We start from the raw sequence: 13,221 nt of genomic DNA on the forward strand, positions 1-13,221 counted from the left end.
ATTAGTACACTTCTAGCTTAGCACTCAATCACATATTTCATAATTCACTACCTTTGAAACAATTAATTGTAGCTCTTTGTAAAAAAATACTTTAGCTTCCACTCTTTATTTTTGTTTTAAAAGAGTGTTTATTATTTTTAAGCATTGTTGAGGACCAAATTTTTTTTTCCTGTTTTGTCTCAATTGGTTTAGTTTGAATAACTTTCAGCAGCAAAACTAGCTTTTGGGTGAAACATTTAAAAACCTTGAAAAAAAAATAACACATCTATATTGCTCCTTAACACTGATAGCACCATCTAAAATGAAAGTAGTTCTCCAGTGTGAATATGTATATGTTCTATCATTATCCCCTCCAAACCAAATAAAAACAGGATGTCTTGGTTTCAAACATGCAAGTGGAAGCAAATTATTTTGGTTACTTTACTACACTCACAGTTATTCTTATTTCCATATGAAAACTGGAACTATTTGAGTTGTAAATAATGCAATTTCATATTAAAGAGAGTAATTTGTCTTTTACAGAAATGTATTTACATATGAATTATTAATTTAGGCTTTTCTTTAAAATATTACAAAATGACAATGATTTTGCAGGGGACTTTGAAATAAGACAGTGTTGCCATTTTTCAGAGGTTCATGTTTTGTTTATTCAGGAAATATATAAAAAAATACTTTAAGCCAACCATTGAATGGAAGATTTTTTTCTTAAAGGGGTCATATGATGTTGCTTAAAAGAACATTATTTGGTGTAATGAAATGTTTATGCGGTTTTAGTTTCAAAAAACACATTATTTTCCACATAATGACATTATTGTTTCTCCTCTATGCCCCGCCTTTCTGAAACATGTTGATTTTTACAAAGCTCATCATTCTGAAAAGTGATGTGTACGCTGATTGGCCAGGTATCCAGTGCGTTGTGATTGGTTAAATGCCTCAAGCGTGTGACAGAAATGTTACGCCCCTTAACATACTGTGATGGCATCTCCCGACACAACGAGACAAAACTAATAAAACCCATTACAAACGAGGCATTTGTTGCATCCAGTGGGCACATAATTACTGATTATAATGACTTATACTGTGTTTTTACGCGTTCCGTATCACGCTGTGTAAACACAAAACCATGTCTGCATTACACTGCTCTAAATTCGTGTTTGAATCAAATTCTTTAAATATAAAAAATGTACTTACAGGCTGTGAGTCAGAAGCGCCAGACTGTCCTTGCAAAGTTGGAACTGCCTCACTTTATAGAACAACCTTTGAGCACAGACCCATTGTAGGCTAGTGTGCAGGTTCAGGAAACAGTCCTCAATATAATGCGTCACACACTGCAGGCTTGAGTGAGGAATTGGCGGAGGGCTAACGGCGCGGCCGGCAGATTCGACCAAGGACACGTGACGATCCCGGGCTGGATTCTGCTTCGTCCACTGTGAAAGCCGATCCGGCAATCCACAGTGCAAAGTTGATGTATTTCCTCAGCGACCAGCACAGATCAGCTCTAGGCATGACGAAGCAGATATCGTCCTCTTGTGGAAGGCCAAACAAAGTAGTTTCGCTTTCACAACAAAGCACAGCATCTCCACAACATGGCGGCGGCAGCAACAACAATACTACAGTGAGAATAAAAGTTACACCTTTCTTTGCGTGAACATTTGGGCGGCGTTATGCAAATCTTCCCACATAGTGACGTAGAGATGAAAACAATAGAAAACAATATCTCTTTGGATTGGAGACTTTAGTCTTTGCAACTTTACAGATCTTCTTTATGCACCAAGAGCTTGTAACGCTCTAAAGAGAAAGGAAAACTTGAAATCGCATCATATGACCCCTTTAATTACCACTTATTCAGTTTTGAACAATGTATTTACACTAAACACTTAAACACAGACACACAATGTGTCATTTTAACATATAATTTGCTTCAACTTTTATAAAACATAAGACCTCATCAATGAGGGTTTTACCCTGTGGGCCATCATAAGTCTTAAAAAAAAAATAAAAATGTTTTGATGTTATGTATAGTGCTTATGACTGGATCTGTCATTATTTTTATGGTTGTTTGTCAAGAATGTCCCTCTGAATTGATGACAGCTTTGAAGTTCCTGCATATGTGCCAGATACCAGAGTCTAAACTGAAAAAACCCCTCAAATGTATGTTATCTTTTCACAATTACACAAACAGTAGTTATATGTAATGCTGTATATGTCAACATGAATTGTCAAATGAACATGTATGCTCACTTTTATAGGTTGCAAATAATGTTTTCAGTAATAAAGATGCACATTAGAGCCTATATCAATGCAGTGTCCTCAGAAACATTTATCTTTACTGTGTTTTTAGCTGAGGCAGCCATTTTCTAAGTATTACTAAAAGAAACGAGTTGAAAAATATGCTATTTTTCCTATTTTACAGCCAGTGTACTTTATTTGAGGTGCTTGTAAGGCTTAGCGCTACATAAACAGCACTGCTTTGTTTCATCACTGTATGAGACTGGTTTCATTAAATGGCTGAAAGTCCTCAAAGTCACAAAATGGCTCTTGCTTTGTGCTGCATAGCTTGTATTAGTTGCTGCATTACATAAAAGCTTCTTGGAACTACAGGAAGCGGAAGCAGGAAGCCTTGTAGAGGTCAGATGATTTCACACCGAGTTTTCATTGGTCCTTCCTTAGGCTAGCAATAAGCAGCCAATGAGAATTCAGTTGAGAGGTTAGGTCCGCCCATATGTGATGTCAGCAACCATATAAGGACAGTCTGGCTGGTATGGCTGCTTCGTCAGCAGCTGTTTTGCTCCCAAGCACATGAGGGGGTGTTTGTTTCTAGCAGTGCATTCCAGTATAGCACTCAATGTGCTAGCTTTCAGATCCAGATCTGCATTATGGTTTCCCATGAATGCCATTGTACGAAATTTAAAGAGCACTACTGAGATACTTAGGTTTAAGGAAACGAGTTAATTTTTTAACCATGTAAGGAAGATAAATGTTCTGTTTTGAGATTGTTTCATTTATAGTAAGCGGGGTCGGGTTTGTTCACGAAAGAAGCCATTGCATTTATTTTTAGACTCAAAGGGCAAAAGGACAGCAGAAGTGGTCAGACACAGAATGATGCCACATATCCGATAGTTTCACATTTCATAAAGGTTATTTTGGTGGGGTTTTTTTTATTTGTATTTTTTTAGATTTGCACACTGAAAGACATCTTTAATTTGAAATAAAATGAAATCATTTAAAAGATCAGTATGTAAATGTCTCATTACACATATGCACATGTAAAAACAATTCTTAATTCTGTCAATTAAATGAATTATTCTAATTTTACAGGTGTTGTCAGTTTGTCATTTAAGTAGCATATTTTTTTATTTTTAGATTTTAAATGCAAAAAGTTTCCCATGTATTGTGCTGGGTTTCCCCATTCCTAGTTTCCAAATCCTTGGAATGCTATTGTTTACATTGACAAAGAAACAGCATGGTTGAAGAAATCCCACTTGAGGACTCAGCATTTCTTTTTTGGACTGAGATGATTAGATTTGGCTTAAAAGACAGACTTGTCAGTTTAAAATTGGTGAAAAAAAAGGTGGCATAATTAAGTTATTTAGAATTAAACAAGTTAAGATATAAACTACAAATTTACCTATTGACAATTCATAAGAGCTGAATGACATTTTTGGCAATAACATATAAGTAATTCGTGCTTTACAGTTTAGAGCAGCTTGACCTGTTTTCATTGTTTCTCAACATGCACGTGTTTAATGTTATAGCAATTCGGCATCAGAGGAATCAAACCGCTCTGGATCGGAGTCTGGGAGTCAGTCTGAGAGCGAGCAAGGAAGTGATAGAGCTCGTTCCCGGCGTTCCCAGTCCAACAGCACATCTGATTCTGAGAGCCATTCGGAGTCGGGCAGTGAATCCGCTGGGTCCAAATCCCATCAGACCTCAGCGCAGGTCAAAGACAAACCAGTCAGGAAGAAAGACAGCCTGGCAGATGTGAAGAAGGTATAAAAATAGGCCAGCCTGAACATTAGGATCAATCAGTTATTCCCAGTGGAAGTTTAAATTTAGCTGCTGATTAATTGCTTTATGATTTAAAGTGAATTATATCCCTAATTATCATAGATGTGGGAGGAACATCCAGATATTTATGGCGTTAGAAGATCCAGTCGCAGCAGACAAGAGCCTGCACGCCTCAACATTGGAGCCGAGGTAGGCTGGCAGTGCAAAAATTAATTCAACACTGACCCCTGGTGGTTTCTTGCGTTCTTTTACATACTGTGTTGATATTTGCAGCAAGTTGACAACATGTTCTGCTTCTTGGATTAAAGTAGTTACAGACATGGTTACTTACTAAAGCGTAAACATTTATGTTTGGCTCTAGACTCGGAACTGATCAGGCTTGGCAGCCCGAGTCGTGTAAACATACTCACATGAGTTGAAAGCTTTGTTTTCTTGATTAATCTGAAACGTGACATTTTCATGGCTTTTAATCTAGTGCCACATATTCAAAATGGATTTTCATGGATTTTTAGGGCAGCAGTGATTCAGAGAGCGAAAGTCCCAAAAGAAAAAGCCCACGGCAGAAAAAGAAAGAGTAAGTGTACTTGAAGTATTTAAGTAGGTCTCTCACTTTCCTTTTTTCCATTTTGTATTTACAAATGTGTGCCTTGTTTTTTATTTTTTTATTTATTTTTTAAATCCTGTATGTCTCCATATAGAACATTTAGATTCACCCATATTTTTGCATGTAAATGTCTTTTGGGCATTGGTTTTCTTTACACTAAGTATATTGTTAATAAACATATTGTGTATATTAAAAAGGTTTTAAGAACTTAACACTTTTCAGAGTCATTTTTTTGTAAGTAATTGAAAAAAGAAATGACATTTGCTTGTTAAAATGTTAACTGATAAAAAAATGGCTCAGAAAAAAATGTTTTGAGAAAAGATGTTGTTGCAGATGCCACTTAATATGAAGTTTTGTATATAGTGCAATGACAGTCATACATTAAGTGTGGCTTATAAGTATATAGAATAAAATAAAAGTTGTTTTAAGTGTAAACCATGAAATGTAAGCATTTGATACAAGCACATGTTCTGAGTACGCTACAATTCAGAAGTTGGGTGTTAGTAAGATTTTTTTTTTGGTTGTAATTATTAAATGTATTCGGCAAGGATGCATTCAATTCAGTTGTTATAAAATATTTCTATTTCAAATAAATGCTTTTTTTTTTTTTTTTTTTTTTTTTTTTACTTTCTGTTCATCAAAGAATTCTGAAAAAATGTTCATGGTTTTCACAAAAATACTTAGAAGTACAACTGTTTTCAACATTGATAATAATAAGAAGGGTTGGGAATCGTTAGAAATTTCCGATTCCGATTCCATTAAAATCATTAAACAACTATTAAAAAAATTGTGGTAAGGAAAAATGCACAATACTCAAATACTCAATGCTCAATACTGTTTATTACGTACTGTCAACTTAATTTAAAGGTTGTCAATGTCAAAATGTAACATATATATTACAGTATACAAATTTTCTGGTTCCGATTCCATTTAAATAAACTATTATTATGTTTTTTACTATTTAACCTTGATTGAATGTAGTGTTGCTGGAAGGTAGTAAGTAATGTTGAGTAATGCAAGTCCATCAATCAGCATGTGCTTTTAGGTTTGTGTTTTTTTAGATATTTTTAGGTTTTTGCTTTTCAAGCAGGAATAGGTTGGCCAAATAGTCCCTTGAGGGCTAAGACACTTGTTTATTCCCCTAAATTAATGAAATGTAAACTGTTATACTTATAACCATGTATACACACACTCCATAAAGCCCCTATTTTACAAATAATAATGCAGTCAGTAGATGGTGTGATGCAATGAGTGGTTCCACATTTTTTTAACATTTAAAATGCATGAAAATAAATATTTTCTATAAATTTGTTTATCACTCTTGAAATTACCTGTACACTAAATAATCTAACCCTCATATTTACATAACAATAGCAGTCTATTTATTTAGTGGTCCAAGTTAAAGTCAGTATGTATATTAATGACAATATGGGACAAATATAATGTAATTTTGTGGCGGCAGTTGCTGCACGCTGCCGGTACATGTACAGTCAGACAAAACGATGTGCACAGTTATCAGTGGCGTGAGTGCAGTGTGGTGTTAGGTAGTAGTGTATTTGTATTTTGAAGTTATGGAGATGAGGGGGTGTGTGTGTATTTTGAGTGTTTGTAATTAGTGTGCTCAGTAATTAAAGAGGCAGGGTGACGTTTCTGTTATTTGGTTTGTGACATCCTTTACTGCAAACGCCGAATCGTCAGAACACCAGTGCAAGGGTGCTCACAGCGCTTGGTCACGTGTTACACCAGAACCGTTTTTGGAACCGAAACTTAGAAATTACTCACGGTTCCGGTTCTTTTTAAAAAACAGAACCGGTTCTGAGTAAGAACCGGTTCTCGGTTCCCGACCCTAAAAATAAGTAATGTTTCCTGAACACCAAATCAGCACATTAGAATGATTTGTGAAGGATCATGTCACACAGAAGAAAGAAATAATTGCTGCTGAAAATTCAGCTTTGCTACCACAGGAATAAATTACAATTTTAAATTGTATTTCACAATAGTACACTTTAGCTGTATTTGTGATCAAATAAGTGCAGCCTTGGTAAGCACGAGGCTTCTTTAAAAAACAAGAACAACAACCTTACCAACCCAAACTTTTGAACAGTACTGTATACACACTGAAGTGTTTCTCGCAGCATGTTTAATTGCCTGCGCGGTGGGTAATAAGTGAAACGCACTGGCTTGCAGCTTTACGATAGGCTAGAAGCAGAAGCTAACAGAGGTCCAATAGATGAACCTGTGGTATTTCTGTGTTGAAAGAAATACCTGGAAAGATGATGACTCAAATGACGAAGAGGATGTTGAGGAAGAGGCCAGCAGTTCAGAGAGTGAGCAGGAAGAGAAAAAAGTTAGATCCAGACGACTTCCTGCTAGAAGGTAAGAGTGTAGCGAAGCCTGGCCTTCAGACAGCGCATCGTGAATTATTAAACAAGCGGTCTTATTAAATGCAAGTGATGATGGCTCATTTTTAATTGCTATGGTTGCGCTAAAAATATTGGTGTGATTTTCTTTGCTCTATCATAAATTATTGCATGTGTCCTAAATTGTTAAAGCATGTACTTTTGGCATACTGATCAATGTAATCATTAAAATATTAATATATATAACATATGAAGAATTAGGACTGCTATATAAGTCTGACAGCTGTCTCAAGGCTATTGGCTTATGAGTCAGGCTGATAGGTGTGAAAACGAGTCGCTACACTAGCAAACACATCAGGGACGCCGAACGAAAGGCAAAAATCCTACCATGGTAAATGAGTGTATATATGTGTGTACTTTTCTCTTTCCCTTCCCAGGCCACAGACCAAATCATCTGCTGGTAAGCAGCAGTCACAAAAGGGACGGAAACAGAGGAAGCAGGAGTCCTCAGACGAAGAAGATGAGGATGATGACGATGATGAGGAGGATACCCCAAAAAGACAAACAAGGCGGCGAGCAGCAACTAAAGTCAGGTAAGGGTTCAATAGTTTATGTGTCTGATATATGGGAGATGCCATAGGATCATTTATTGAGAGATATAGTTATTTAATACATACAGTAAATACTACACGTATATATTTCTGAATTTTTATGTTTTAAGGTTTTAAAAAAAATAGCAAGCAAACTGTTTTTTAGTTTAATCCTGTTAGTTAAATTTAAAATGTGGCCATTATGATACATTAGAAACATGATTTTTTACATCGCTCAATCCTTAGCGTATAACTGTTGTAGACTAAGATGAAATAAGATTTTTAAGATGAAAAAATGATATTCATTAGAAAACATGTATGCAAAGTTTTATTATTATTTTGATTTTATTTATTTATTTTTGGGATTGTTCCTGTTCCATTTCATTCTCTCTCACACACACACACACACACACACATATATATATATATATATATTATATATATATATAACTGTAAATATATATATATATATATATATATTAATATATATATATATATTATGTATATATATATATATATATATATATGTATGTGTGTGTATATATATATATATATATGTTACACCAAATTACATTTTTAGAGTCAGTAAATAATTGTTCTTGAAAATGGCATAAAAGTTATTAAAACCATACAAACTAGCATTCAGTAAGTTTTCTTTGTCTTTTTCTTCATTGACATTCTTATTTGTGATTGCCCAATTAAGTATTATGACTTGGCAGAGTTGTAATGATGAAGTATGTGTTGCAGTTACAAGGAGGACCAGAATGATTTCGAGACGGACTCTGATGACCTTATTGAAATGGCAGAAGGAGCCGAGGAGCAACAGGACGATGACAGTGAAACCATTGAGAAGGTCCTTGAGACCAAAATTGGCAAAAAAGGAGGTAAAGAACTTTTTATAAAGTTTTTCTTTTTATATGTAATTTTCTGTGATACACACCAGCTATTGCTCTTGTTCATTAAAGCCCTTAATTTTTCTCCCCCTTGTTTACAGCTACTGGAGCTTCCACAACTCTCTATGCTATTGAGGAAAACGGGGACCCTGGAGCAGACTTTGACCCTGAGAAAGATGAAGGGGAAACTCAGTTCCTCATCAAGTGGAAAGGCTGGTCCTACATCCACAGCACCTGGGAGAGTGTAGATTCCCTCACTCAGCAGAAAGTCAAAGGGATGAAAAAGCTGGAAAACTTCAAGAAGAAAAACGAAGAGCTTAATGCTTGGTCAGTGCTCTCAGAGATGCCTTGTTCTCATTGTTATATAATTTGTGGAAGAAACTGGCATCTTCAAGCCGAACATGAACATCATTTTTTTAACAGACTAAAAACTGACACAAAACGTTAAAATTACAATGATGTTTTTTTAGGTTGAAGAAAGCATCACCTGAAGATTTAGAATATTACAACTGCCAGCAAGAACTAACCAATGACCTGAGCAAGCAATTTCAGATAGTAGAGAGAGTGATCGGTAAGTGCTGACTCGAGTAAGACAATCTCACCACTGATAAACTTCAAATGTTTGGTGTCAGAAAGCTTTTTCAGTGTTTTGAAGGAACTGTCTTCTGCTCACCAAGGCTGCATTGAAATTGTTATAGTATATATATATATATATATATATATATATATGTATATATATATATATATATATATATATATATATATACATACTGTGTATGTATATATATATATATATATATATATATATATATATATATATATATATATATATATAGTTATATATTACTGAGCGTAAGACTTATTAAATAAATAAATAAATAAATGTGACCAATCCCATACTTGAAATGAAGTTAGCATCTCTCCCAGCATGTTAAGTTTGGATTTATTTGATTGTGATAACCATTTTGGAGTAATTTTATTGTGTTTTATTTTGATTTATTTTTATTGTATTATTTTTTTTTATATTTCAAAATGTCATTTATTCCTGTGATGGCAAAGCTGAATTTTCAGCAGCCATTATTCCAGTCTTCAGTCAGTGTCACATGGTCCTTAAGAAATCATTCAGAAACATTTCTTATTATTATCAATGTTAAAAACTATTGTGCTGCTTAATATTTTTGTGGAACTAGGGGTGTATTGGTACACCAACATGATGGTTCGGTACATTCCTCGGTATTAACGTCAAGGTTCGGTATGGTTTCAGTACAGCAGGAGGAAAAAAAAAACATAATATAAATTCCCCTTTTTTTAAATAAACAGTGGTTTATTGAACAAATTGCTCTTTGACAAAAAAAAAAAAAAAAAAAAAAAAATTCAATTCTAATTACAAATTTTCTTAGGGATAAAAATCTACCTCAGCTTCTGGTCTGAACTATAGTGAGCTCTTTTACATTACTACAAGGTTACAATTAACAAAGCCCAAACTTAAATTTAATTACTATTTGTTTTCAACTATATATATCAACACTCAAAAAAAATTAACTTCTAAGTTATATGTTTTCTATTTGTTGTTGAAATAAAATAATTTACACAGTGGCTGGCATAACTTGTTTCATAAAATATTAATTTAAACATAAATTAAATAATTCAGACATCACAACAGTTAAAGTAAAACATAATGAGTAAATAGCCAGCCTAGACTTATCTTCTAGCGAACTAACACGATGTGGACACTGATGACTTGTCTGAGGTAAATGAAATGCTATGTGACATTTTGTTTACAAGCTGTTTTAATGACGTCTTTCCACGATTGAAACACTGCTTGAGTGATTACATGAGGCATAAGATTATTATTTTGTATTAAAATTAGAAGTAAGAAGCTGATTTGTTCGGTATACATGCGTACCGAAAGAACTGTACCGAACATTTTTCGGTACGAATATGTGTACCGATACACCCCCTAGTGGAAACCATGATATATATGTATATATATATATAGAGAGAGAGAGAGAGAATTTTTTTACGATTCTGTGAGTGATAGAAAGTTCAGCTAGATAGCTTTTTTTTTTAACATTGTAAATGTCTTTGTCACTTTCGATCAGTGTAAAGTATTATTTTCAAAAATAAAAAAAAACTTACAATCTGTTGTTCATTTTCTTTTTCTCTCATTTAATCAGCAACAAGAACTGGGAAATCACAACCACCATCAGACGTTACCTGTAAGTTTGCTGCTTTTGAAATTGCACTGTTTCTGATCTACTTGGTCAAGAGAGATGTTTACTACTTTAATCATTTTCTGATACGTCGCAACAGCCCAAAAAACCAGTTCCAGCGAGCCAGAGTATCTGTGTAAGTGGATGGGGCTGCCGTATGCAGAGTGCACATGGGAGGATGGCGCATTAATCAGAAAGAAATTTCAGGCCTGTGTTGATAGTTTCCAAAACAGAAATGCATGTAAGACAGTTCCTTCCAAAGATTGCAAGGTGAGTATAAGATTGTGTACTGATGGAGCTTTTCTTTCTTTTTTGGGAAAAGGTGTTGAAATTGTCATTGTGTTTTTCTCTATTTTTTTCCCAAAATGGAAGGTATTGAAACAGAGGCCAAGATTTGCGGCCTTGAAGAAGCAGCCTTCTTACATCGGAGATGAGGTCCTTCAACTCAGAGATTACCAGTTAGATGGAGTGAACTGGCTTGCTCACTCCTGGTGCAGGTATGTAACATACAAGTGCAGCACTGGCGTTTGATTTGTGCCAAAATATTATTTCTGTGCATATGCCTTGAAGTATAAATAGAACTTAATTAATGTGCTGCTTTATTAAATTTTTAATTAATCAACATTACTAAAAAGAGCACTTTTTTTAACTGACTGTTTAATTGCTTGGGGAAAACCTTTATATAATATTAACACATAGAAACACTTCAAGGTTACATTTTTTTTTTTTTTAATAAAATTTAAATGTCATTGATATTAAATAAAATTTTCTTTAAAAAAATTAATATAAGTTAGTGTTATTTTAGTATTATTTATATACTATTATTTATTAATATTTTGATATAGCTTTTAATTTTTTATTTTATTTTCACATTAATTTTAGTTTAAATAATTTAGTTTTTATATTTATTTTACTATTATTTTTTCTTTCTGTATTTATTATTGTTCTTTTTAGCTTGAATTTATTTTCATTAAATTCAGTTTTAGCAGTTTCAGTACTTCATCTTATTTTATTTAGATGCTGAGATAACATTTTTTATTGTCATTTGTTTTGTTTTTTAGTTTTTCTTCTAATACGTATTGTTTGTTTTATTTCAGTTTTATTGTTTTGATTAACAAAAATGATTTCAGTATTTTAAGTTAATTTAAAAAAGTAGTTAATATCAAGCTTTCATATTAGTTCTTGATTTTGAATGAACCATGCTTTCTTCATCTCTGGTTTCTGTTGTGTTCTGTAGGTGTAACAGTGTTATCTTGGCTGATGAGATGGGCCTGGGGAAGACCATTCAGACGATCTCCTTCCTTTCCTATCTTTTCCATCAGCACCAGCTTTATGGTCCGTTCCTCCTGGTGGTACCTCTGTCAACCCTCACTTCTTGGCAGAGGGAGTTTGATACATGGGCCCCGGACATGAATGTAGTGGTGTACCTGGGAGACGTCACGAGTAGAAAGACAGTAAGTTAGTACTCAAGAATTGAGACAATCCAACCACAAAGAATCCAACCTGTAATAATAATGCTGGTTTGAGGTTTAACTCTCTGTTTTTAACCAGATCCGGGACTATGAATGGATCCACCAGCAGACAAAAAGAATCAAGTTCAATGCACTTTTGACCACATATGAAATTCTACTGAAGGACAAGGTATGATATTCATATGTTTGATTTAATCTTTTGTTCTACATTATTCCCAAATTATTGAGTCAAGACGTGTCTGTGTGTGCAGGGAGTGCTGGGGAATATAAACTGGGCTTTCCTCGGAGTTGATGAAGCTCACCGGCTAAAGAATGATGACTCGCTGCTATATAAAACTCTGATCGACTTTCGATCCAATCACAGGCTACTCATTACTGGGACCCCACTGCAGAATTCGCTCAAAGAGCTGTGGTCCCTTCTGCACTTTCTTATGCCTGACAAGTAGGTACTCGCACTATGGGTTTGCAGGTTCATTTTTACCATTTGCGAGTCAAAATGTTAATTTAAGACATTTAGTAAATATATTTTAGATTATGTATATATATTGCGAAAACGCTGTACAAATAAATTTGAATTGAAAATGCTTCTGTATATACTGTTTATGTTACCGATCAAAATAACAGCTTAACCAACACAAGAATAAATTACATTTTTAAATGTATTAAAATAGGAACTGGTTATTTTAAATGGTAATAATTCACAATATTACTGTTTTTACTGTGCTCTTAATCAAATAAACGCGGCCTTGGTGAGCATTATAGATTTAACACACAGACACACTTAAAAAATCTTAAACACTGTACAATAAGGTTCCATTTGTTAACCACATTTAATGCATTAACTAACAGTGAGCAATACATTAGTTAATTAAAAATATAACTGTTCATTGTTAGTCCATGTTACCTCAGGTCCATTAATTAACATGAATAGATAATAATGTATTAGTAGATGTTGAAAGCAACATTAACCAAGATTAATAAATGCTTTAGAAGTATTTTTCATTGTTAGTTTGTTAATTAATGTGTAACAAATATAACCTCATCGTAAAGAGTTACCAAAAAATCTTTGGTTACCAGAAAA

General features: G+C 34.0%; 1 protein-coding gene across 4 annotated transcripts in view; it reads left to right on the forward strand.

Annotated features, from left to right (window-relative positions):
* The window catches only part of LOC109110521 (chromodomain-helicase-DNA-binding protein 2), a 37,426-nt gene that overhangs the window by 9,043 nt on the left and 15,162 nt on the right, over positions 1-13,221 (forward strand). For 3 of the 4 annotated variants that reach the window (XR_006157088.1, XM_042743976.1, XM_042743974.1), the window contains 14 exons: positions 3,756-3,990; positions 4,111-4,197; positions 4,521-4,582; positions 6,872-6,988; positions 7,410-7,565; positions 8,310-8,446; positions 8,557-8,782; positions 8,926-9,026; positions 10,633-10,674; positions 10,769-10,938; positions 11,041-11,165; positions 11,906-12,122; positions 12,220-12,309; positions 12,392-12,582. Coding sequence is in view for 3 of the 4 variants with exons in the window: in XM_042743976.1 (XP_042599910.1) it covers positions 3,756-3,990; positions 4,111-4,197; positions 4,521-4,582; positions 6,872-6,988; positions 7,410-7,565; positions 8,310-8,446; positions 8,557-8,782; positions 8,926-9,026; positions 10,633-10,674; positions 10,769-10,938; positions 11,041-11,165; positions 11,906-12,122; positions 12,220-12,309; positions 12,392-12,582 (1,956 nt within the window). In the remaining variant the exon portion in view is untranslated. The remainder of the gene's footprint in view (positions 1-3,755; positions 3,991-4,110; positions 4,198-4,520; positions 4,583-6,871; positions 6,989-7,409; positions 7,566-8,309; positions 8,447-8,556; positions 8,783-8,925; positions 9,027-10,632; positions 10,675-10,768; positions 10,939-11,040; positions 11,166-11,905; positions 12,123-12,219; positions 12,310-12,391; positions 12,583-13,221) is intronic. The other variant, XM_042743975.1, reaches the window with a different exon arrangement.

Source organism: Cyprinus carpio, chromosome B18, assembly GCF_018340385.1.
Source record: "Cyprinus carpio isolate SPL01 chromosome B18, ASM1834038v1, whole genome shotgun sequence".
NCBI lineage: Eukaryota > Metazoa > Chordata > Actinopteri > Cypriniformes > Cyprinidae > Cyprinus > Cyprinus carpio.